The 26124-nt window shown below is 49.5% G+C and overlaps 2 protein-coding genes across 2 annotated transcripts; both read left to right on the top strand.

Annotated features, from left to right (window-relative positions):
- Nucleotides 1–1313: 1313 nt before the first annotated feature.
- On the top strand, nucleotides 1314–8609 carry LOC306959086 (interferon-induced very large GTPase 1-like; the record flags this gene model as incomplete). The annotated part of the gene is made up of 1 exon (XM_079550777.1): nucleotides 1314–8609. The coding sequence occupies one exon, from the start codon at nucleotides 1314–1316 to the stop codon at nucleotides 8607–8609; it is 7296 nt and encodes a 2431-aa protein (XP_079406903.1).
- A 2013-nt stretch (nucleotides 8610–10622) lies between these two features.
- On the top strand, nucleotides 10623–25750 carry LOC306958808 (interferon-induced very large GTPase 1-like; the record flags this gene model as incomplete). Its single annotated transcript, XM_079550395.1, is given in 6 exon segments — nucleotides 10623–10679; nucleotides 11281–11526; nucleotides 19302–19383; nucleotides 21616–22253; nucleotides 22418–22531; nucleotides 22535–25750. Coding segments are annotated over 6 exon segments (4353 nt in total).
- Between the last annotated feature and the right edge of the window lie 374 nt (nucleotides 25751–26124).

Here is a 26124-nt window from a genome sequence, read left to right as displayed (position 1 = left end):
ACTTCCACCATTGTCCTGGGCAGGTCCCACTGGGGCAGGAGAAGGGCTGGCCTTTATTGCTTTCTCTCACGAATCATCTGCATTCATAGCTGCCCTCCCATCAGCGTCTTTTTTTTTCCTTTAGGATTCTGGACTTTTCCTTGTGTTTTTCCTTCTGAATTCTTGGAATGGTCCCCAGCTTCTTCTTCACAACCATGCCTTGTCTACCAGGCCAGACAATTGACTGTGTGCTGCCAGGTGCCCTGGTGCCATGCGTCCTCTGGAAAGACAAGTGTCCCCACCAAGACCACCAGAAGGGAGGTGAGAGAACTCAGACTGCAAATCCATTTGGTGTTTTGCCTTAAATCTTCCCTTCTTTAAATTTTACTTGGAGGAAAAGAGAGCACAAAGCCTCTGCAAGAGTCAAAAGAACACAGTAGCAAGAGCCTGGCATCAATTCCTGAGATGAAAAGGCCGTAGCATGTTGTTGGTGATATGAGAGCTGATAGCACAGGAAGGTTTTGTGCACTGAATAAATCTCAGTAGCCACCTGAGCAGAGACAGAAATAATTATCAGCTCTGTATGACAGCACTGAAATGATATGTGGACAGTGAGAGTCCTCACTTCCTTGCCGTTATCCCATCAAGGACCGTTCCAGTGTCAAGGCACTGATACGTAAAAGGGGCAGTGACCAACTAAACCTCACCGGGACAACGACTGCATGGACAGGGGTTAGCAGAGAAAATGCTGATGACTCAAAGTCTCCAATGGCTCTTCATAGGTAACAGAACACTCTGGGCTCTGCTCTAGAAAGGGTCAACATGGATTAACCAGAGGAAACAGAATACATTGAGATATTTGAGGACAGCCAGTGGAATGATGTTGAAGGAAAGTAGAAAGGGAACAAAACTGAGGAAAAGGCAGAAGAGGATACAAAAGGAGCTGCTGCAATGAGACAAGTGGCAGATCATGTGTCAGAGCAAGCCTTGGTCACTGCATTCTGTCCTGCCTCCTTTCTGTCCCTGTGCAATCCCACTCTCTACCTCATGTCTGTGTGCTGCAAGGAAGGAGAACCAGTGACAGTTGAGACCAGTCTGCTGGATACACCTGGGTGCTGCTGAAGGTAGCTCACTGTCCATGGTTGGTTGTGCAGCCAAATCTGTGGTGTGTTTGTGTGTCTGTCCTTATCTGTGTGTTACTGTGGTGCCCAAAGTTGGGTTGGAGGAGCAGGGCAGGAAGAATCCCTGGAGGTGCAGAGAGGCCTCTTCTATGAAGAAGTGGTGGCCTCTTCTAACGTGCCTTTAACTGGAGTCTGTTTACCTCTTCCATAGCCATGGAGTCCCAGGAGAAGAGAGCAGAGGATTTGGAAAAGGCAAATCTTGCTAAACAACAGCTGGCAGAAATATTTCAGAGGGAAGGACTGGATGAAGAATACTGGCTTCCCGTGTTGTTGAAGGTATTAGGTGTGAAATCAAAAGAAGCCTTGAAACATCTGCAATATGAAGACTATCTGAAGCTGGAGATTGAGGTACGGTACCCCTGGGAGAAAACGGCACTCCGAAAGCTTCTCCAAATTACAGACAACAAAGCAACTCTTGAGGAGCTGCAGAAGCAGCGCCTGGAGATGATGAAGCAGAGGCAAGAAGAAGCCAAGTTAGCTCTGCAGGAGCTGAAAGAAATGCATCACAGCCTCAGCCAGAGCAACGAGATTTTAAGACAGAAAGAGGAGGCAGTATGGCAAGCCATGGACATTCCCAGGGAGTACTGGCCACCACCAGAGAAGGCCTTGGCAGATATGCTTGCAAGCATCCAGAAGCAACTGGAGCAGCAGGAGATGTCTTTGGGCAGGAGTGAGAATGTCTCTGATGAGGAGGTCCTGAGACGGGCGTCAGGAGGGCTGGCTCTGCAGGGCATTTACCAAACCAACAGCCTGGCAGATGTGCTGGCAAAGCGGGAGCAGCTCATCGGAGTCCCAGCTGGTTTCAGGCTTGCTGGTCCGGAGCAAGGGTCACTGCTTGAGAGGAAGGAGTTCTCCTCCTCTGCAGCAGAAGCCAATTTCACCAAGTCCATGGAGCAGCTGGGCTTCAGCCTAAGCGTTTCTGCCAAAGCCGGGTTCTGGGGGTTCAGTGTGGAAGGAGGTGAAGATTACAGCAGCTCCTCACGCAAGGAAAGCACTCACCACTCACGTTCAGAGCAGGCGTACATTTGTACCACCAAGTATCACTACGTCCCTCTGGCCTCCTGCTACTTCCAAAAGGACCAGCTTCACCTCTCAGATGGGGCCCTGAGGGAGCTGCAACACATCGAGGAGCTTCTGAGCATCACTCAGCAGGCAGACAGGCTCAACATGCTGAAGAGCAAGTGTGCCAGCTTCTTCAGCAGGTTTGGGTCCCACGTCAACCAGGGACCCCTCCACTTTGGGGGCATATTCTGGTGGAAAGCATCTTCCGAAGGATTCAGGACAGAGCAAAGGGAAGAGATGAAGCAACAAGCATCTGAAGCACTGGACTGCTTTGTCAGGGCGAGCTTCAGCAGCTTTGCTGGTAGTGTGGGAACGAATGTGGAAGTTTCAAAGTCCAGCTCACAGGCATCACTTGGGAGAAGCGATAGAGGCAGCAGCCACACAGCGATTCAGCTCTCTGTGACCAACACCGGGGGTCCATCGGAGACAGATTCCCTTGCCCAGTGGAAATGTGGGCTTATGGCCAATAACACAACCTGGTTTGTTATCGACAGGGGCTTTCAGCTGATCCCAGTGTGGGACCTAATCCTGTCCAACCATAGCAGTGATTTTAAATCCGCCCATCAGCTGAGCAGCAGCCTCAGGGCTGCATATGAAGCACTCACGAATCACAGTGTTGGCACAGTGTTTGGAGAGGAACCGGCCAGTGCCGTGGAAGAGGCCAGAGCTTTCCTGGAGCACGTGAAGACCTGGGAGGTCACCGGGGATGAAAGGAAACTGCTCACACTGATTGATTTCAAACAGACTCTGAATGAAAAAGCAGAAAATCCCAGTGTCTGGATCAACGTCTGCCTGTCAGATAAAGCACTGCAGGAGTTCCTGGTGAATACCGTTCTGTTTTGCCAAAAATCTCCTCCAGAAAACATCACCTATATCAAATCTCTGCTGCAGTGCCTGCTGGATCCTCACATCTATTCTGTTAAGGACTTCCCCAGGGCTTCCTTCATTATGCAATGGATTTTCAACACTGAGCACACGTTTCCCAAAACTCCCAATATTTCTGAGATTCAGGATCTCATCAAGACGCTGCTGCAAATGAAGGAGCACATTCAGGAAGTCACCTACTCACCAGCCCCCTCTGAATCTGCCATTCATGAAGCAAAGATCAAAGCCACCCTGACTATAAGCCTGGCTGTTTATTCTTTGCTCCAGTATCTGCGGGAAAGGGCAGAGAAAGACATAGAACTATTAGTGCTCTTAGTTACCACCACGATAGGATACCAAGTAGAAAGCAGCACTTTTCAGTACCTCCTTGGTTGTCCGGAAATTAACTTCATGGCCAAGGAAATGCAAACGGCATATGATGAGTATCAGAGCCTGAAGGAGCAGGATGTTTACAGAGCTGAGGCCTTCCTGCTCTTCACAGGCCTCACCATAACATCCGAAAGCAGTGAGGTGTCCCCTGAGCAGAAGAGTGACCGCTTAGTGCTCATGGAAGATAAGATGGAGAGCTCATGGTGTGCACAGATAGAAGATCTCCTCAAGAGACAGAATGGGATCAAGGACTGGGAGGGGCTGGAAAGAGACTTGCAGGCCTGCATCAGTGGGCAATTGGAGGACACCTCTGTCGATCTGAAGAAACACAGCATAATCAAAGACATGGAAGAGACTTTTCCAGGAGTCCTGCCTCCCATTCCATCCAAACCCCACTCAGATGACAGCACATCCAAAACTAATCAAGCCGGTGCAAACCCAGAGTTCCTCAACTTGCTGAAGCGCCTTGGGCTAGAAAGTTACTATCCAAGAAAAATGGGCTCGGAAGACTTCCATGTCATACACAAGACGTCTGTACATGACAGCCAGCCCAGCAAGGAGAGTGAACTACCTTTTTACTTCCTGCAAAAGCTCTTGTGTGTGGACTACAGCGTGAGGTACCTGACTTGCAAGGATGAGAGTAAGCCAGAAGTCACTCCTGCACCAAAAGCCACAGAGGAAGAGCCCTCTGATTCCTTTGATGACTTTTTCAGTAATTTGGATGCAGGAGCTCCTGTATCTGCGACCAAGGAGAGCCACGTGCACCCTATGGACCTCCAGATGGCCATTTTTCATTGCGCCAATGATTTCATGAGGCAGTACATTGCATCAAAGCTTGCCTTCTGCCAGTTTGCACTCCCCCTCCTGGTACCCAACCCATGCACTTCACAGATCGAGTTCCCTCTCTGGTCCCTCAGCCAAATCAAAAAGAGCTGGAAAGGAGCAGCAAAATCAGGAGAGCAGACTAAAAGTAGCAGCTACAAAAACAAACTCATTTATCAGGCTGAGACACCCATCGTGTCCTTCATACGCATCGGCAGCTCTCCTTTCTCGTCCAAGTCTCAGCTCCTGAACGCTCTGCTGAGCAAACAAAAACACGACACGTTTTTCCACCGGCACTGCAAAGGCAGCACCAAGGACTGTTTGCTGATGAAAGGTGTGGTGGAGATCTCCTGGTATTGTCCCCGTGGTAGCGATGACGACAGTTTTGACAGCTGTGTTGCTTTCTGTAACCTGCACGGAGATGCCAGGGATCACGAGGCACAGCTGAGCTTCTTGCAGGAGATGTCTGCTGTGAACGTGGTTCTCATTTCTGAGTCAGATCAGAGTGATAAGAAAGGCAGAAAAATTTTACAAGACCTGTGGCATTCTCAGAGGCCTTTGGTTTGTCTTTTCACTGAGAGAGAGAACATTGCAGCTGGCCGGTCTAGCCAAAACGTAAGAATAGGTATCAAGAACAGGAACGAAGCAGAATTATTGGGCGAGCTGACAAAAACAATCCGAGATCTCCTGGAGGGCTCGGGCACACTCTGCAGCCTCGAAATGTGTCTGGGCACAGCTCGCCAGCAAGGCTTCTTAGTTGATGAAGATGCAGAAGCATGTGTGATAGCCAAAGAAAAGGCAAAGGAGCTGGTGAAGTTGCTGAAGGGAGAGAAGCTGTCTGACATCAAATCAAAGCTACTGCCTCTTCAAGGAGAACTGTGGTACAAATGGTGTGAAAAGGACAAAGAACTCACTCGCTTACAGGAGAAGAAGGACAAGAGCATAGAACATCATCGGAGCCAAATTGAAAGGGACAAGTCTGATATAAGAAAAAAGCAACTGGACAAGGCCCTTCCTCTCAATCATCTGATGGAATCATTCCTTGGCTTTCTCCAGTCACAGCCTGTCAACACCAAGAAATACTTCCTGCAGTGGATGAAGGTCTTCATGGATGACCTGTCCTCCGATCGCCTTGATGAACTGAAGAGAGAGTATCATCAGTTATGGTCTCAAATCCTGGCAATGAAGAAAAGCAATGAAGAAAACAACTCCAAAACTCGAATGATGAAAAAGTTAGATTCCCTTTCCAGTGAAATCAATGATTCGTCCATTGGTCTTGAGCATATTTTGAGAGAGGTAGGACAGATTTATGAGGCTCTTGAATCAACAAACTCCAAAGATGAACGTTTACAAAAACTACCTGAAATTGCAGCTGATCTGATGGTTTCAGGGTACCCCATTGAGCTGATGGACGGTGATGCTTCGTATGTACCCTTACAATGGGTTGCAGCAATCCTTGACAGGTTAATTGAGAAGTTAGGTGACACGCGAGTCTTTGTCCTCTCCGTGCTTGGCATCCAGAGCACAGGGAAGTCAACCCTACTGAATGCCATGTTCGGTCTCCAGTTCAGTGTCAGTGCTGGCAGATGCACCCAGGGAGCTTTTATGCAGCTCATTAAAGTGGACGAGGAGCTGCAGCGGGATGTGAACTTTGATTACATGCTGGTTGTGGACACGGAGGGACTTCGTGCCATAGAGATGGCCGATAAGCACTCACTGAATCATGACAACGAGCTGGCCACCTTTGTCATTGGCATTGGCAACATGACTCTGATCAACATCTTTGGAGAGAACCCTTCAGAAATGCAAGACATCCTTCAGATCACAGTGCAGGCTTTTCTGAGGATGAAGCAAGTCAGGCTTTCCCCAAGCTGCCTGTTTGTACATCAAAACGTGGGCGAAATAACGGCAAAGGAACAGAACATGGAAGGACAAAGGCGTCTGCAGGAGAAGCTGGATGAAATGACAGTGACAGCAGTTCAGGAGGAATTCTGTGAGATCACCTGCTTCAGTGATGTCATCCGCTTTGACGTGAACACCCACATTCATTACTTTGCTCACCTGTGGGAGGGTAACCCGCCAATGGCACCACCCAACCCCACCTACAGCCAGAACGTCCAGGAATTAAAGAGCAAAATTCTCCTAGCTGCCAGGAAGGAATCTCCAGGCAGTGTTCTGAGGCTCTCCAGCTTGAAAGTTCGTATTAGTGACCTGTGGAACGCCTTGCGGAATGAAAACTTCATTTTCAGCTTCAAGAACTCGATGGAGATTGCTGCATACAAGAAACTGGAAACCTCCTTTAGTCAGTGGACCTGGAAACTGAGAAGGCGCATCTTAGACTTGCAAATGCAGCTGGAGAATGAGATTCGGAACGGAGAGCTGGAGAAGATCACCACAAAAGAACTTCAAAAACGGGTGCAAGAAACAAGTGATGCCATCACAAAAGAAATGGAGAAGTTCTTCAGTGAGGACAGAGACTGTGAGATACTGATTCAGTGGAAAGCTAGTACGGAACTGAAGCTGAAAGATCTACAAGCATCCCTTCTTGATGAAACCAGGAGGAAGTGTGAGAAACTGCTAGAACTAAAGAACCAGAGTAGACTGGATGAGAGGAAATCTGAATATGAAAATGAGCTCCTGAAAAAGAGCAGGGAGCTGGCTCTGTCTGTAAAAGGCCAGGGATTAAGTGAACAAGAACTGAGAAGGAGCTTTGATTCCCTCTGGCTAACCTGGGTTACTGACGTGTCTTCTGATGCTCCCCCTCTGGAAGAGGTGAACATTGATGTGGAAATAGAAAATGTCCTTCTAGAACACTTTAAGGAGCCTAAAATAGATGAACGAATTGGGAAGTTTTCCAAACAGACCACCTTTTCACTTGATGAGAAGAAACACATACCCAAGAAAAAGGTTTTGGGTGTTATTCCTTATGGTTTTGGTGAGTCTAATGTGAGCACCTTACAGGTCATTACAGATCGCATCATAAGGCGTGTGAAGGAAAACATTGACCAGAAGGAAAAGGACAAAATGGATTACAGTCACACTTTCATTCATGAAATACTAAATGAAGTGCAGGAAGGTATGAAAGCTGTCCCTAGCTCAGAAAAATGCCATTTTTCAAAAGATTACAGCATAGATCTTTCAGTGTATCTGTGCAGAATGGCAGCAGCCAGGTTCAAAGACATGCACGCAGCCTTTAGGAAAGCAAATGACCCAGTCATCTACCTGGAGAGCAAGAGAGAAGATTTCTTCACATGTTTCCAGATTTCTTGCCAAGGAGCCACTTCTGTCACAACATTTGCTGATTTCCTGTGCAGCAAGATTGCCCCAGGTCTTCGCCTGGCCGTCTATGACAAGACAGCTCTTGTCATAGCTGAACGCATGAGGAGCGAAATACCAGATTTCAACGGCAGTAGAGCCAATCTGGAAGTTTGCATACTGAAGTACCTGGCACAAGAAGAAGAGTTTGAAAAATTCAAGCAGTACCTTATTTCCCCAGTAGACTTTTTGGAGAGTTACATTCAGACACGTGTTGAGACATACTGTTTAGATGAGAACAGTCGGCTGGTGATGTTTTTAGATACAACTCTTGCCCAGTACTATGAAGCCATTCTGAAAGCTGTCGTTGCGTCAACCACATTTGTTAAGGACAGAAGAGACAGCAATAAGAGAATCTCTCTTTGGCTGGATGAATTCTGCAGAGAACTTGGAGGGGTCCTAAGATTGCCCAGGAGTGACCTGGTTGGCATTGAACACCTGGAGATAACAGACATAGAGTTCCTGAATCACGCCATGACGGAGGCACTTTCTTCCCTGAGGGATCGTCTCAAGGAAGAGTTTGCTTGTGCTGATTTGAGCTCATTTGAAAAGCAGCCTCATAAAATACTGCTGGAACAGTTTCCAGGGTGCAAGGAGCAGTGTCCATTTTGTAAGGCAGTTTGCACAAACACTATACCAAACCATGATGGAGACCATCAGCTTGTCTTCCATCATCCAGAAGTTTTGGGCAGATACAAATGGCATAAAACAGACAACTTGGTCATTGATATTTGTTCTAGCAGTGTTGCTAGCGAGTGTTCCTTCAGGGTTGGTGACAGATGGATCCCATACAAGAAATACCGAGATGCAGGACATCCTTATTCCACTTGGAACATTCTTCCTGATACATCCATGCAAAAATACTGGAAATGGTTTGTGTCTCATTTCAGGGCACAGCTAGAAGAATTCTATGAAGGTAAATTTCAAGGTAAAGGAGAAATCCCTGATTCATGGCACACAGTTACAAAGCAGGAAGCACTTGACGAACTGAGGTAGGCTAAGTTGACACGAAGGAAAATCTGCAACTGCTTTGCATTTTGGAGGAACATGGCATGAGGACATCCACAAAATATTGTTGCAAATGTGCAGCCTTCAACAATGTCAAGAGAACTGCATCTAACTGCACACAGAATGAGGTACGCTGTTCCTGCCACTCCTCAGAAATGCCCCTGCTTCATGATAAAGTCAAACTCCTCTTCTTGCCATAGATACTTGCATCAGCTTTGTCTTAGAGCAAAAAAAAGAACACATTTCTGCAGCAACCATTCCTACAGACCAGGTTGAGACCAAGGCAGCATTGGAAAGTACCAAATTATCTGCAGCTATGTGAAAATAAATGACTCTGGCAAAAGAACAGATTCCCTGCAGGAAATCCTTGTCACACTTAAAGAAAGGACAGTGATGTCTGAGAGCAGGTAAACATTTGTGGGGAGCTGAAAACCCCTTCTTGCTAAACTTAGTGCTCAGCTCAGTTACAGTGATTTAATTGCACGCTCATTAGGTATCCTTCCTATGTTAAGATGTGCTCACACTTCCATGAGCTCCTGCTCAGATCCCCTGGCACACTTCCCTTCATCTTGCAGCCAATCTAACTACATTTAGCATGTGCTTGGATTCTGGGCAAAAGTCCCCCGTATAACCAACGTAGAGAATTAGTTATCTCTGCAGCTTCCTCAGTAGGCATCAGCAGTGTGTGATGTCAGCATCTGTGTTGTGAAGGCAGGTGGGAACTGGTTGCTGGTCTGGAGAACATCTCACCAGCTCTGCCTGTACCAGCACAGCAGACAGTGGGGTTTGCTGCACAGTTCCTGCAGTACAGTTGATTCTCCTGGAGACTTTGTGATTTGTTATAATTTGTAGTCTTTGCTAATAAACTGGTAGAGTTGGACTGGACTGGTCTCAGCGTGCTTTCTTCCGTTTAAGGCACAACTGTTGTAGAATCCTTGCATGGTTAGAGTAGGAAGGGGCCTTAAAGCCCACCCAGCCTCAACATCCACTTAGGGGTACACCTCCCACCAGAGCCCCATCCAGCCTGATGTTGGGCACCCTCAATGATTTTGCCTTATGAGAAGTCCTGGAGGCACAACAGAATACTTATTTCTTTTGCCTCAAAGCATGTAAGGGTATTTTCCATGGCTTCTGCATACATTATTTCTAAGAACTGGCTCACCATGGCCTAATGAACAGTGGAAACCTCCCAAGCTGGGGAAAAGCGAATGAAAGTGAGTCAAAGGCTTCAGTCATGAAGATGAGGTGATAAAAGGGGAAGTAGTAAGGTGGGCACTCGACCACCCTAAACACCACTGAGCACGCCCAAAGGGACATTAGCACCTGTCTATGAGACCTTGAAAATGAGTGCATATGTGTGCCACTGTACTGCATATGTGTGCCTTAACTGAAAACATGTAGAGCCGGAACTGTGAGAAGGCGCGCTTGCTTGTCAGGTCACCTGGTGTGCATTGTGAGGAATAACGGAATGCTGCTTTCTAACACCACCTTGGAGTTTGAGTGTTTTCTTCACGGATTTGGATGACAGTCTTTGCTAACAAACTGGTAGAGTGAGACTGGACCGCTCTCTGCATGCTTGCTTTCTTTTGCCCTTTTCTGCGGGGCTAAAAGCAGCCCTTGGGAGGGGGGAAGCTAGCTTCTGCCCACCTAATGTGCCAGGTGAGAAAAGGTGGGAAAAGGGTGTTACTGTGCACTGATAACAGGGTGGGAAGGCAGACTGTGAGTGCAGCCCACGCTGCCCGTTCCTGCAGCAGTCGGTGTGGGAGGTGGATCTTGTGGCAGGACACATCAGTGTTCTTGTCTTGGCTCAGGAGGCTGCTCTCCTACTGACAGACCCTGCGACTGCAGGTTCAAACATGGTCTCTACCAGGCGGTTGCCCAAAGAAGGCTGCAGCAACCCAGACGGAGAGCATGCCCAGAAGTGTGGCGGTTCAGGTCTCTGGCTGCAGGGAGTGCCTGAGCCTGCTGCTGCTGGGGGAGGATGGGAAGGATGCCACCTGCATGAGGTGCAAGCAGGTGGATGAGCTGCTCAGCCTGGTGGTGGAGCTTAGGGAGGAGGTAGAGAGATGAAGAACCATCAGAGAGTGAGAGAGGGAGATAGACTGCTGGTGAGACTCTCTGCAAGAAAGAAGCAGAGATTGCAACCCCCAGACTGTAGCGGACCCTCTCCCCTGCCATGGTCAAACTGAGAGAGCCAACATGAGAGGAGAGGAGGAATGGCAGCAGGTCCCAGCTCGGAGACACAGGCAATGCCCATCCCGACCTACCTCGGTTCCCCAGGTGCCTCTATGTAACAGGTTTGAAGCCCTGACACTGGAGGGTGAAGTGGCTGAGGATGAGGAGGAAGGGCTGCCTCCGAGCTTTTCTAAGGAGAGGAGGTCGGCTCCACGCTTGAAGACCGCCTCCTCCAGCACAGGAAGGAGGGTGATAGTCATAGGTGAAGGGAGCCATTGTGTGGCAGGCTACCTATGACCTCATTGCCATGGTTACGGAAACATGGTGGGACCACTCCCATGACTGGAGTGCTGCAATGGCTGGCTACAAACTCTTCAGGAAGGACAGACAAGGAAGGAGGGGTGGCGGCCTGGCTCTCTGAATTAGAGAGTGCTTTGATGTTATCGAGCTTCCGGCTGGGGATGATAGGGTTGAATCCCTACAGGTGAAGATCAGGGGAAGGGCTGACAAGGCAGACATCCTGGTGGGCGTCTGCTACAGACCACCGAACCAGGATGAAGAGAAGGATGAGGAGTTCTACGAGCAGCTGGTGGAAGCTGCAGGATCGCCGGCCCTTGTCCTCATGGGGGACTTTGGCTTCCCTGACATATGCTGGGAATACAACACAGTGCAGAAGCAGCAGTCCAGGAGGTTTCTGGAGTGTATGGAGGATAGCTTTCTGATGCAGCTGGTGAGAGAGCTGATGAGGAGCTGCCCCGCTAGACCTGCTGTTGACAAGCAGAGAAGGTCTGGTAGGAGATGTGGAGGTCGGGGGCTGTCTTGGACAGAGTGACCATGAAATGGTAGAGTTCTTGATTCTTGGTGGACTCAGGAGGGGGAACAGCCAAACTGCTACCTTGGACTTCCGGAGGGCGGACTTTGAAGTATTCAGAAGGCTAGTAGGGGGAATGCTCTGGGTTTCAGTCTTAGAGAGTAAATGGGTCCAAAATGGCTGGTCACTCTTCAAGAAGGAAGTCTTAAAGGCACGGGAGCCGGCTGTCCCCCTGAGCCACAAAATGAGCTGCTGGGGAAGAAGATTGGCGTGGATGAATAGGGAGCTATTCTTGAGGCTCTGGGAGAAAAAGAGAATTACCTCCTGCGGAAGAATGGATGGGCGACTCAGAAAGAGCAGAGAGAAGTTGTTAAGATGTGTAGAGAGAAAATCAGAAAGGCAAAAGCTCAGCTTGAATTCAACCTGGCTGCAGGGGTAAAAAGGAGCAAGAAACTCTTTTACAAATACATCAACGGTAAGAGGAGGACTAAGGAGGATCTCCATTCTTTAGTGGATGAGGCTGGGAACGTGAGCACTGAGGACAAGGAAAAGGCAAAGGTTCTGAATGCCCTCTTTATGTCTGCCTTTCAAGGTCAGACCAGTTATCCTCAGGGAACTCCACTCTCTGACCTGGTGGTCTCAGCTGGGGTGCAGACGGAACCCTCCCCCGATTCAGGAGGATGCAATCAGAGACCTACTTCTCCAGATGGACTGTCATGAGTCCATGGGGCCGGATGGATTCACCCGAGAGTGCTGAGGGAACTGGCGGAGGTGAGAGCCGAGCCGCTCGCCATTATCTATCAGCGCTCCTTGTTGACTGGTGAGGTCCCAGAAGACTGGAGGCTTACCAATGTGACTCCCATCTACAAGAAGGGTCGTAAGGAGGGTCCAGGGAGCTACAGGGCTGTTAGCCTGACCTCGGTGCAAGGAAGGTTATGGAGCAGATTGTCCTGAAGGAGATCACGTGGCAGGTGTGGGACAACCGGGGGATCAGGCCTAGCCAGCATGGGTTCAGGAAGAGCAGGTCCTGCTTGACCAACCTGATCTCCTTCTATGATCTTCTGACCCGTCTGGTAGACGAGGGAAAGGCTGTTGATGCACAGAGAGTGGTGGTAAATGGAGCTAAATGCAGCTGGTGAGCGGTCGTGAGTGGTGTTCCCCAGGGGTTGGTGCTGGGCCTGTCCTCTTCAGTATCTGTACTGATGACCTGGATGAGGGCACTGAGTGCACCCTCAGCAAGTTTGTGGATGACACCAAGTTGGCTGGAAGTGTGGATCTGCCTGCGGGTAGCGAGGCCCTACAGAGGGATCTGGACAGGCTGGAAGGCTGGGCTGAAGCCCATGGGATGAGGTTCAACAAGGCCAAATGCCGGGTCCTGCACTTTGGCCACAACAACCCCAGGCAAAGCTACAGGCTTGGGGCAGAGTGGCTGGAAGACTGTGTAGAGGAAATGGACCTGGGGGTATTGATTGGTGCTCAGCTGAACGTGAGCCAGCGGTGTGCCCAGGTGGCCAGGAAGGCCAATGGCATCTTGGCTTGCACAGAAAAGGTGCTGCCTGCAGGAACAGGGCAGTGATTGTCCCCCTGTACTCAGCTCTGGTGAGGCCGCAGCTGGAATAATGTGTCCAGTTTTGGGCCCCTCACTGCAAGCAAGACATTGAGGCCCTGGAGCGGGTTCAGAGAAGGGCGACAAGACTGGTGAGGGGTCTGGAGCACAGGGCTGATGAGGAGCGGCTGAAGGAGCTGGGAATGTTCAGTGTGGAGAAGAGGAGCTCAGGGGAGACCTCACTGCTCTCTATAACTACCTGAAGGGAGGTCGTAGTGAGCTGGGGGTCGGCCTCTTCTCTCGTGTGACTAGTGATAGAACTAGAGGGAATGGCTTCAAGCTGCCAAACCAGGGGAGATTTAGGCTGGACGTTAGGAAATACTGCTTTTCTGAAAGAGTGGTCAGGCACTGGAATGGGCAGCCAGGCAGGTGGTGGAGTCACCAACCCTGGAGGTGTTCAAGGAACGTCTGGATTTTGTGTTGAGGGACATGGTTTAGTGAGAGCTGTTGGTGACAGGTGGATGGTTGGACTGGATGATCTTGTAGGTCTTTTCCAACCTTGGTGATTCTGTGGTTCTGTGGTTTGAGTGGAAGGAACCTTAAAGCCCACCCAGTGCCAACCCCTGCTAAGTGCTGGAACGCCACCCACCTGGTCAGGCTGCCCAAAGCCCCATCCAGCCTGGTCTTGAGCACCTCCAGGGATGAGGCACTGACAGCTTCTGTGAGCAGCCTGTGCCAGGGCCTCAGCACCCTCTGACTAAAGAATTCCTTGGTAATTTCTAAATCTAAATCTCATTCCCTGTCACAGTCCCTGACAAATCATCCTTCCCAGCATCCCCATAGGCACATTTAGCTAGGGGAAGGCCACAAAGAAGTCTCTGGAGCATTCTCTTTTCTGAACCGAACAAGCCCAACTCTCAACCTATCTTCATAGGAGAGGTGCTCCAGCCTTCTGAGCATCCCTGTGGCCCCATCGCCAAGGAACTGTGGGGCTCCACCCAGACAGCATCCTCCTTCTCTGTAGTCAAACTTTCTGCACCCGCTGCCCCAAAATCTATATGCACAGCCCTCCTTCCCTGAAACCCTCATTGATTTATTTATTGCAACTGTGGGGCCCAGGAGTCTCTACGTGGACTTCTGCAAGAGTTTTGATATGGTCCCACACCACATCTTTATCTCTGAATTACGTATGTGTATGGTGTGAAAGATGACTGCTGAACCCTTATTTATTTTTCCTTGGCTCATAGCTAACTTTGGGAGGCTTTCCTGGCAATCAGGCTCTAAGCAACAACTGAGAATTATCTATGGGGACGAGGAGTGGGTGTCACCATGCCACAATATTTCTGCTTATGATTGCAAAGGCAAGCAGTCTTTTTCGGGGGGGAAGGAGTGCTTGAAGGAGCTAACAGTTGTTAAAGGCCATAATGCTTTGCAATGGCAACTGAGGCACCACTCCCTGATGGCTTATGGGGAGTGCCAGGAATGTCACACTAATAGAGAAAACAGAAGATGTGGGGAAAAAAAAAAAAAAATAAAGGAAGTGAGAAGCGGGTCATAAAAGGCCCCCACTGAACTATGTACTTTGGAAGGAATTCCCTGAAAGGAAGAAACCTCTTAGGAAAGAAGCCCCTAGGCCCTGCTTGCTGCAAAGCTTTCTGGCTTTTCTCCCATCCCTCCGTGACAACTGGACAAGTTCCTCTGCTCAACAATGACAAATGCTGGGTTCTTGGTGGTGCACGCTGCTGGCCCGAGTCCCCCAGCTCCTCTGCAGGGCTGCTCTCAAGGAGTTCTTCCCCCCCCCCGTCTGTATAAATGCCTGGGATTGTCCCAGGCCATGTACAGCACCTTGCATTTGGTCTTGTTGGACCTCATTAGATTCACATGGGCCCACTTCTCCAGCCTGTCCACGTCCCTCTGGATGGCTTCCCTTCCCTCCATTGTATCGACTGCACCGCTCAGCTTGGTGACATCTGCAAACTTGCTGAGCTTGCACTCGATGCCATCATCTGTTATTGATGAAGGTGTTGAAGAGCACTGACCCCTGAGGGACGCCTAGTGTAAAGGCAGTCCAGCTGGGCTTTCTGACACGCCACCTTTCTAGAGGGGCCCTCCCTCAAACCTCCTAGAGAATTCTGAAAGTTTTCCCCCACTGTTTCCTAGAGAGACATGAGAAGGTTTCACATGGAGAGTCAGCAACGTACCCTCGTATCCTCCTCTGAGGAATTCCCAGAAGATCCTACAGGACAGTGGAGGTTCTTCCCCACAATCTCCTGTATGACAGCAGCCCCAAGTCTTTCCCTGTCCCGCTGCGCTCAACTCTCTTCCCCCATTGGATCCAGTATAAAATCCCAGACTGCTTGCTCTACCCCAGAAAGCCTCATTGCATCCCCCTCCCCCTTCACACCTACTTTAAGGCCCTCTCAATGAGCCCTGCTTGCTCTGGGCTAGGATCCGTTTCCCTCTCAGAGGCAAGTGACACCAACCTGCAGCCATTAGGCCAGCTGCCAAGTAAACCACCTGTCAGCTGCTTATGGGCTGGTTCGGCCCGGTTCCGTGACCAGCAGGGCGGAGGGATCTGTGGATCCAAGCCTTCGGGAAAGGGGAAACAGGGGACCCCAAAATACTTGAAAACAACAGCAATAATCTGAGGTGGAACTCAGATTATATATCTACATATATCTATAAAATACTATTTTACTAAATATAGTATTAGCAAAATACAATGAGAAAGAGAGAGAGTCTGTCTGAATGGTAGATAGGCCTCACCACAATGCTGAGGTGAGACGTGCAGTCCAGTTGAGTGACTGAAGAAAAGCAGACGGCGAAGTGCAGATGGCGAAGCGCAGACGGCGAAGAGCAGGAGAAGAAGAAGAAATCAGGTGACCTCGCACAGAGTTGTATCTCCTTGCTGACCGCAAAGCCTCCTGGGGAAAATGCAGTTCTTCTCCGTCGGACGAACATTCGGCAGAAGTCAAACCCCCCCCAGTGCATTACATGATGTTATGGTGTGGAATACTGATGACCAAAAATCATAAAACCATAACAATGGAGATCAGTGACAAGTGCTGTCCCCCAGGGGTCAGTGCTCGGGGTGACGCTCTTTAATATTTTCATCAGTGACACTGACAGTGGAGTTGAATGCACCTTCAGCAAGTTTGCTGATGGCACCAAGTGCGGAGGGCAGTCGACGCACCAGAGAGATGGGATGCCATCCAGTGGGACCTAGACAGGCTTGAACAGTGGGTCCAGGAGAAGCTCATGAGGTTCAACAAATCCATAAGCAAGGTCTGCACCTAGGTCAGGGCAAGCCCCATTACCAATACAAGTCGGGGACGAAAGGATTGAGTGCAGCCCTGCTGAAAAAGACCTGGGAATACTGGCCGATGGGAAGTTGGACGTGAGCTAGAAATGTGCCCTTGTAGCCCAGAAAACCTACCACACCCCGGGCTGCATCAAAAGAAGTGTGGCCAGCAAGGCAAGAGAGGTGATCCTGCCTCTCTGCTCTGTGCTGGTGAGGCCTCACCTGGAGTACTGCATCCAGATGTGGAGTCCTCAGTGCAGGAGAGACACAGACTGTGCATCTAGTGCATCCAGCCTGAACCTCACCTGGTGCAGCTTAAGGCCATGACATCGAACCTCTCACCTATTCCAGCTTTCTGGCCACCAGTGATTTTTTCTTCTTTTTTTTTTCTTCTTTTTGTTTTCTTTCCAATTTTATCAGCTCTCCTTTAGAGGATGAAGTAAATTAGGTATAGATGGGATGGAATTGATTTCCTTCATAGCGGCTCCTAAGGTGCTGTGTTTTAGTTTCCAGAACAAAACCAGTGCTGACAACAAGGGATGTCTTAGCTGAGGCAGAGCAGTGCTTCTCTGTTTCTCACTGTGAATAGATGGAGGGATGAACAAGAGGCTGGGAGGGGGCACCACCAGGCAGGTGGCCCAAACTAAGCAAAGAGATATTCCATGCCTTGTAACTTCATGCTCAGTACTGAAAAGGGAGACGAGGAGGATGAGAAGACAGCTATGTCCTGCTCAGGCACGGGCTGGGCATCAGGCTACCCACAGGAGGTGGTGAGTGATTGATTTTGCATCACTTGTTCAGTTTAGTTAGCAGCCAATAAACGAGGGATGCACACCTATAGGAACACTCTCCAAGCTCACTCCCTGATGTCAGTGCCATCCCTGGCCTCGGCACTAATTGGCGATGGGGAGGCTGTGGGTTTGGGGCTGTGACCTCAGGGGCCACCTGATGTCAGAGGCAGCAAACAGCGTCCTGCCCTCTGCTCTCCCAGCCCTTGCTCCATGCACACCTTCAGCACAGGGTTAAAGGTTGTTTATTTTTCATCCAGATCCATGCCTGCCTACTCTGCTTCTCATAAATCAGAGCTTTTCCTGTAAGAGGCTCAGGCCCTTGTGAAACTGAAAGTGCTTCTCAGGCACATTTTGCTTTCAGAGAAGAATGCCCAATACACCTCCTAAGGTCAGGATTTGATTGGTAAAGACCCAGCTGGCTTCCAGAGCTTTCCTAAGGATGGAGGATTCTGAGAGATGACGCCTTTGTGACCTCTTGGCAGGAAACAGCAACCTGGGTGCTCCCAGCACGCTTGTGGTCTCGGTGACAAAGAGCCTGCAGGGTTCACAGAACCCCAGGGTGCTTGGGGCTGCACCAAGATATCTCTGGGTCCCCCCGGACCCCCCTGCCACAACAGAGCCGCCTGGGCTGTGGGAGATCCCCCAGGAGGAGCCTCCACTGCTCTCTGCTCCCTGTGCCAGGGCTCCAGTACCCACCCAGCACTGCAGTGCTGCTGATGGGCTCCACTGCTCTGCTCCTGGGCTCCAGGCTGTGCCCTGTGCCCCGTGATTGCCTGGGCACCACAGAGCAGAACCTGGATCCAATCCCCTGCACCTCCTGTGAGGATTTATGTGGTCTGATCTTGGCGAGACTCCCCTGCTTTGGGCTGAGCAGCCCCAGCTCTCTCTCTCAGCTCTCCTCCCAGCACTGCTGCTCCAGGCCCCAGAGCATCTTCATGGCCCTTTTCTGGGTTCACACCATGTTGTCCCAAACATTATAAGAATTCCAATGACTTCAATTCCTATGCAGAGACAGTCTAGTTGAGAAATCACTGATAGGAAAGAGAAGGGGTCAGTGCCTCTGAGCAACCGTGCTTGTCCTGCTCCAGCCCTGGGGCTTTCCCTGTGCTACAAGAACTCCCTGAGCTGACTGCTGTTGGTTTCAAGATTGCTTTGGGAATCTCAGCCTCCCAGAGAATAGGATTTAGTGGTTGTGCTGTCACATGCATAAGGAATTGACTGCATGACCATATCCAAAGAGTTTGAGTGACCATCTCAGTTTTCCTGCAGCTGCCAAGTTTCATTTTCAGCCTGTGCAGAGGTTCCAGGCTATATAAAAGGAGGGTCAGAGCCAGGTTCAGAAAGCACTGGGGCTGTGGAGCACCGAAAGTGCAGGTAGGGCCTGGCTGCTGTGCCTGGGGTGGGGCAGGGGCACTCACACCCATTGGGAGCCCCTTGGTCCTCTGCTTGGTGCTTCATGTCATGGTGCTGGGCTGAGAGGGCCGGCAGGAAAGAGGGGATCATGGCAGGGGGCAAAGGGGCTGTGCTGTGGGGGCTGTGATGGCAATGGCTGCACTGGGGGCAGGGGGGAGTGGAGAAGGGAAGCATGAAGGACTCGGCACCCAGATCGGGGGCTGCACATGGCAGGGATGGAAGCACAAAGTGCACGGGAGGGAAGGGCAGTGCAAGGGTGGATTGGAAGCAGACCCCCAGGACAGAACTGGGAGGGCTGTGGAGCAGAGCCCAACACAGAGCGCTGCAGCCCTGTGGCCCCACTCTGCATGCTGGCATGCTGCGCTCATTACTGCCTTAAGAGCTCGGTGCAGCATTGCTGGACGTGTGTCACAGTGCACACCGCTTTGGGACCATCGCTGACAGCTGTGTCTGCGCAACATGCCGTGCACACATCCGTCCTTCTTATCTTTGCTTTCATTGGGGTTCCCCATCGAGGGAACACAACGCTGCCTTCCCCTCCCTGCCCCTTCTGTGCCCCTCCAGGATGTGTTCCAGGCTCCATTAACCATTATTTTATGTATGACCAAGGGAAGACTGGCTTGCTAGGTTTTCTGCTTCTCAGAAATCACTGCCTTTCCTGGAAGAGGCTCAGGCCCTCGTGAAACTGAAAGCGCTTCTCCAGCTCAATTTTCGGAGAATACCCGGTAAGTTTCCTAAGTTCAGGATTTGTTTGTTAAAGCCCAGCTGGCTTCCTGACCTTTCCTGAGGATGGAGAATGCTGAGAGGTGACGCCTTTTTCTTCTTGGCAGGAGCCAGCAACGTGGGAGCTCCCAGCACACTTGTGGTCTCAGTGACAAAGAGCCTGCAGGGTTCACAGAACCCCAGGCTGCTTGGGGCTGCACCAAGATGACTCTGGGTCCCCCTGGTCCCTTCCCTGCCTCTGAAGGGCCACGCAGAGCAGGGAGCCTTGCACCAGAACCCTAGGATGCTTGAGGTTTCCCTAGGGTGCTGGTGCCCTGCAGGCCCTCCATCCTCTGAGTCACAGAATCACAGAATTGCAAGGTTGGAAACCACCTGCAAGATCACCTAGTCCAACCACCCTCCCATTCCTATTAGTACCACAAGCTACTAAACCACATCTCGTAGCTCCTCATCCAGGCGCCTCTTGAACACTGCCAGGGACGGCGACTCCACCACCTCCCTGGGCAGCCATTCCAGTGCCTGACCACCCTCTGAGAGAAAAAGTTTCTCCTAATGTCCAACCTAAACCTCCTCTGGTACAACTTCTGGCCTTAAAGTGCTTCTAGGGCTCTCTTCCTTTCTGAAATGAATGAATTTGATTATTAAAGATCAAGTTGGCTTCTCTGGAAGAGAGAATCCTTTCCCACGGATGGAGGTTGTGAGAGCTGATGCCTTTGTAACCTCTTGGCAAGAACCAGCGTCCTGGGGGCTCCCAGCATGCTTGTGGTGTCAATGACAAAGAGCCTGCAAGGTTCACAGAACCCCAGGCTGCTTGGGATAGTCCTGGGTCCCACTGCTCCCTCCCATACCCGGCAAGCCCTCCATCCTCAGAACATGGTGCTCCTCCAGCACCACCCCAGTGGTATTTATATTCCTACAGCAACCTCAGGGCACTTCCACCATTGTCCTGGGCAGGTCCCACTGGGGCAGGAGAAGGGCTGGCCTTTATTGCTTTGTCTCACGAATCATCTGCATTCATAGCTGCCCTCCCATCAGCGTCTTTTTTTTTTCCTTTAGGATTCTGGACCTTTCCTTGTGTTTTTCCTTCTGAATTCTTGGAATGGTCCCCAGCTTCTTCTTCACAACCCTGCCTTGTCTACCAGGCCTGACAATTGACTGTGTGCTGCCCTGGTGCCCTGGTGCCCTGCGTCCTCCGGAAAGACAAGTGTCCCCACCAAGATGGGAGGTGAGAGAACTCAGACTGCAAATCCATTTGATGTTTTGCCTTAAATCTTCCCTTCTTTAAATTTTACTTGGGGGAAAAGAGAGCACAAAGCCTCTGCAAGAGTCAAAAGAGCACAGTAGCAAGAGCCTGGCATCAATTCCTGAGATGAAAAAGCCGTAGCATGTTGTTGGTGATATGAGAGCTGATAGCACAGGAAGGTTTTGTGCACTGAATAAATCTCAGTCGCCACCTGAGCAGACAGAAATAATTATCAGCTCTGTATGACAGCACTGAAATGGTATGTGGACAGTGAGAGTCCTCACTTCCTTGCCGTTATCCCATCAAGGACCTTTCCAGTGTCAAGGCACTGATACGTAAAAGGGGCAGTGACCAACTAAACCGCACCGGGACAACGACTGCATGGACAGGGGTTAGCAGAGAAAATGCTGATGACTCAAAGTCTCCAATGGCTCTTCATAGGTAACAGAACACTCTGGGCTCTGCTCTAGAGAGGGTCAACATGGATTAACCAGAGGAAACAGAATACATTGAGATATTTGAGGACAGCCAGTGGAATGATGTTGAAGGAAAGTAGAAAGGGAACAAAACTGAGGAAAAGGCAGAAGAGGATACAAAAGGAGCTGCTGCAATGAGACAAGTGGCAGATCACGTGTCAGAGCAAGCCTTGGTCACTGCATTCTGTCCTGCCTCCTTTCTGTCCCTGTGCAATCCCACTCTCTACCTCATGTCTGTGTGCTGCAAGGAAGGAGAACCAGTGACAGGTGAGACCAGTCTGCTGGATACACCTGGGTGCTGCTGAAGGGAGCTCACTGTCCATGGTTGGTTGTGCAGCCAAGTCTGTGGTGTGTTTGTGTGTCTGTCCTTACCTGTGTGTTACTGTGGTGCCCAAAGTTGGGTTTGAGCAGCAGGGCAGGAAGAATCCCTGGAGGTGCAGAGAGGCCTCTTCTATGAAGAAGTGGTGGCCTCTTCTAACGTGCCTTTAACTGAAGTCTGTTTACCTCTTCCATAGCCACGGAGTCCCAGGAGAAGAGAGCAGAGGATTTGGAAAAGGCAAATCTTGCTAAACAACAGCTGGCAGAAATATTTCAGAGCGAAGGACTGGATGAAGAATACTGGCTTATCGTGTTGTTGAAGGTATTAGGTGTGAAATCAAAAGAAGCCTTGAAACATCTGCAATATGAAGACTATCTGAAGCTGGAGAGTGCAGTACGGTACCCCTGGGAGAAAACGGCACTCCGAAAGCTTCTCCAAATTACAGACAACAAAGCAACTCTTGAGGAGCTGCAGAAGCAGCGCCTGGAGATGATGAAGCAGAGGCAAGAAGAAGCCAAGTTAGCTCTGCAGGAGCTGAAAGAAATGCATCACAGCCTCAGCCAGAGCAAGGAGATTTTAAGACAGAAAGAGGAGGCAGTATGGCAAGCCATGGACATTCCCAGGGAGTACTGGCCACCACCAGAGAAGGCCTTGGCAGATGTGCTTGCAAGCATCCAGAAGCAACTGGAGCAGCAGGAGATGTCTTTGGGCAGGAGTGAGAATGTCTCTGATGAGGAGGTCCTGAGACGGGCATCAGGAGGGCTGGCTCTGCAGGGCATTTACCAAACCAACAGCCTGGCAGATGTGCTGGCAAAGCGAGAGCAGCTCATCGGAGTCCCAGCTGGTTTCAGGCTTGCTGGTCCAGAACAAGGCTCACGGCTTGAGAGGAAGGAGTTCTCCTCCTCTGCAGCAGAAGCCAATTTCACCAAGTCCATGGAGCAGCTGGGCTTCAGCCCAAGCTTTTCTGCCAAAGCCAGTGTGAAATTTAAATGGACAAGTCTGCAATAAGAAGAAAGCAACTGGGCAAGGCCCCTCCTCTCAATCATCTCATGAAATCAGTCCTTGGCTTTCTCCAGTCACAGCCTGTCAACACCAAGAAGTACTTCCTGCAGTGAATGAAGGTCTTTATGGATGACCTGTCCTCCGATCGCCTTGATGAACTGAAGAGAGAGTATCATCAGTTATGGTCTCAAATCCTGGCAATGAAGAAAAGCAATGAAGAAAACAACTCCAAAACTCGAATGATGAAAAAGTTAGATTCCCTTTCCAGTGAAATCAATGATTCGTCCATTGGTCTTGAGCATATTTTGAGAGAGGTAGGACAGATTTATGAGGCTCTTGAATCAACAAACTCCAAAGATGAACGTTTACAAAAACTACCTGAAATTGCAGCTGATCTGATGGTTTCAGGGTACCCCATTGAGCTGATGGATGGTGATGCTTCGTATGTACCCTTACAATGGGTTGCAGCAATCCTTGACAGGTTAATTGAGAAGTTAGGTGACACGCGAGTCTTTGTCCTCTCCGTGCTTGGCATCCAGAGCACAGGGAAGTCAACCCTACTGAATGCCATGTTCGGTCTCCAGTTCAGTGTCAGTGCTGGCAGATGCACCCAGGGAGCTTTTATGCAGCTCATTAAAGTGGACGAGGAGCTGCAGCGGGATGTGAACTTTGATTACATGCTGGTTGTGGACACGGAGGGACTTCGTGCCATAGAGATGGCCGATAAGCACTCACTGAATCATGACAACGAGCTGGCCACCTTTGTCACTGGCATTGGCAACATGACTCTGATCAACATCTTTGGAGAGAACCCTTCAGAAATGCAAGACATCCTTCAGATCACAGTGCAGGCTTTTCTGAGGATGAAGCAAGTCAGGCTTTCCCCAAGCTGCCTGTTTGTACATCAAAACGTGGGCGAAATAACGGCAAAGGAACAGAACATGGAAGGACAAAGGCGTCTGCAGGAGAAGCTGGATGAAATGACAGTGACAGCAGTTCAGGAGGAATTCTGTGAGATCACCTGCTTCAGTGATGTCATCCGCTTTGACGTGAACACCCACATTCATTACTTTGCTCACCTGTGGGAGGGTAACCCGCCAATGGCACCACCCAACCCCACCTACAGCCAGAACGTCCAGGAATTAAAGAGCAAAATTCTCCTAGCTGCCAGGAAGGAATCTCCAGGCAGTGTTCTGAGGCTCTCCAGCTTGAAAGTTCGTATTAGTGACCTGTGGAACGCCTTGCGGAATGAAAACTTCATTTTCAGCTTCAAGAACTCGATGGAGATTGCTGCATACAAGAAACTGGAAACCTCCTTTAGTCAGTGGACCTGGAAACTGAGAAGGCGCATCTTAGACTTGCAAATGCAGCTGGAGAATGAGATTCGGAACGGAGAGCTGGAGAAGATCACCACAAAAGAACTTCAAAAACGGGTGCAAGAAACAAGTGATGCCATCACAAAAGAAATGGAGAAGTTCTTCAGTGAGGACAGAGACTGTGAGATACTGATTCAGTGGAAAGCTAGTACGGAACTGAAGCTGAAAGATCTACAAGCATCCCTTCTTGATGAAACCAGGAGGAAGTGTGAGAAACTGCTAGAACTAAAGAACCAGAGTAGACTGGATGAGAGGAAATCTGAATATGAAAATGAGCTCCTGAAAAAGAGCAGGGAGCTGGCTCTGTCTGTAAAAGGCCAGGGATTAAGTGAACAAGAACTGAGAAGGAGCTTTGATTCCCTCTGGCTAACCTGGGTTACTGACGTGTCTTCTGATGCTCCCCCTCTGGAAGAGGTGAACATTGATGTGGAAATAGAAAATGTCCTTCTAGAACACTTTAAGGAGCCTAAAATAGATGAACGAATTGGGAAGTTTTCCAAACAGACCACCTTTTCACTTGATGAGAAGAAACACATACCCAAGAAAAAGGTTTTGGGTGTTATTCCTTATGGTTTTGGTGAGTCTAATGTGAGCACCTTACAGGTCATTACAGATCGCATCATAAGGCGTGTGAAGGAAAACATTGACCAGAAGGAAAAGGACAAAATGGATTACAGTCACACTTTCATTCATGAAATACTAAATGAAGTGCAGGAAGGTATGAAAGCTGTCCCTAGCTCAGAAAAATACCATTTTTCAAAAGATTACAGCATAGATCTTTCAGTGTATCTGTGCAGAATGGCAGCAGCCAGGTTCAAAGACATGCACGCAGCCTTTAGGAAAGCAAATGACCCAGTCATCTACCTGGAGAGCAAGAGAGAAGATTTCTTCACATGTTTCCAGATTTCTTGCCAAGGAGCCACTTCTGTCACAACATTTGCTGATTTCCTGTGCAGCAAGATTGCCCCAGGTCTTCGCCTGGCCGTCTATGACAAGACAGCTCTTGTCATAGCTGAACGCATGAGGAGCGAAATACCAGATTTCAACGGCAGTAGAGCCAATCTGGAAGTTTGCATACTGAAGTACCTGGCACAAGAAGAAGAGTTTGAAAAATTCAAGCAGTACCTTATTTCCCCAGTAGACTTTTTGGAGAGTTACATTCAGACACGTGTTGAGACATACTGTTTAGATGAGAACAGTCGGCTGGTGATGTTTTTAGATACAACTCTTGCCCAGTACTATGAAGCCATTCTGAAAGCTGTCGTTGCGTCAACCACATTTGTTAAGGACAGAAGAGACAGCAATAAGAGAATCTCTCTTTGGCTGGATGAATTCTGCAGAGAACTTGGAGGGGTCCTAAGATTGCCCAGGAGTGACCTGGTTGGCATTGAACACCTGGAGATAACAGACATAGAGTTCCTGAATCACGCCATGACGGAGGCACTTTCTTCCCTGAGGGATCGTCTCAAGGAAGAGTTTGCTTGTGCTGATTTGAGCTCATTTGAAAAGCAGCCTCATAAAATACTGCTGGAACAGTTTCCAGGGTGCAAGGAGCAGTGTCCATTTTGTAAGGCAGTTTGCACAAACACTATACCAAACCATGATGGAGACCATCAGCTTGTCTTCCATCGTCCAGAAGTTTTGGGCAGATACAAATGGCATAAAACAGACAACTTGGTCATTGATATTTGTTCTAGCAGTGTTGCTAGCGAGTGTTCCTTCAGGGTTGGTGACAGATGGATCCCATACAAGAAATACCGAGATGCAGGACATCCTTATTCCACTTGGAACATTCTTCCTGATACATCCATGCAAAAATACTGGAAATGGTTTGTGTCTCATTTCAGGGCACAGCTAGAAGAATTCTATGAAGGTAAATTTCAAGGTAAAGGAGAAATCCCTGATTCATGGCACACAGTTACAAAGCAGGAAGCACTTGACGAACTGAGGTAGGCTAAGTTGACACGAAGGAAAATCTGCAACTGCTTTGCATTTTGGAGGAACATGGCATGAGGACATCCACAAAATATTGTTGCAAATGTGCAGCCTTCAACAATGTCAAGAGAACTGCATCTAACTGCACACAGAATGAGGTACGCTGTTCCTGCCACTCCTCAGAAATGCCCCTGCTTCATGATAAAGTCAAACTCCTCTTCTTGCCATAGATACTTGCATCAGCTTTGTCTTAGAGCAAAAAAAAGAACACATTTCTGCAGCAACCATTCCTACAGACCAGGTTGAGACCAAGGCAGCATTGGAAAGTACCAAATTATCTGCAGCTATGTGAAAATAAATGACTCTGGCAAAAGAACAGATTCCCTGCAGGA

The sequence above is a fragment of the Tetrao urogallus genome, assembly GCF_951394365.1.
Source record: "Tetrao urogallus genome assembly, chromosome: 2".
Lineage (NCBI taxonomy): Eukaryota > Metazoa > Chordata > Aves > Galliformes > Phasianidae > Tetrao > Tetrao urogallus.
Note: the sequence above shows the minus strand (reverse complement) of the source record. Positions and strands in the feature narration are given on the sequence as shown.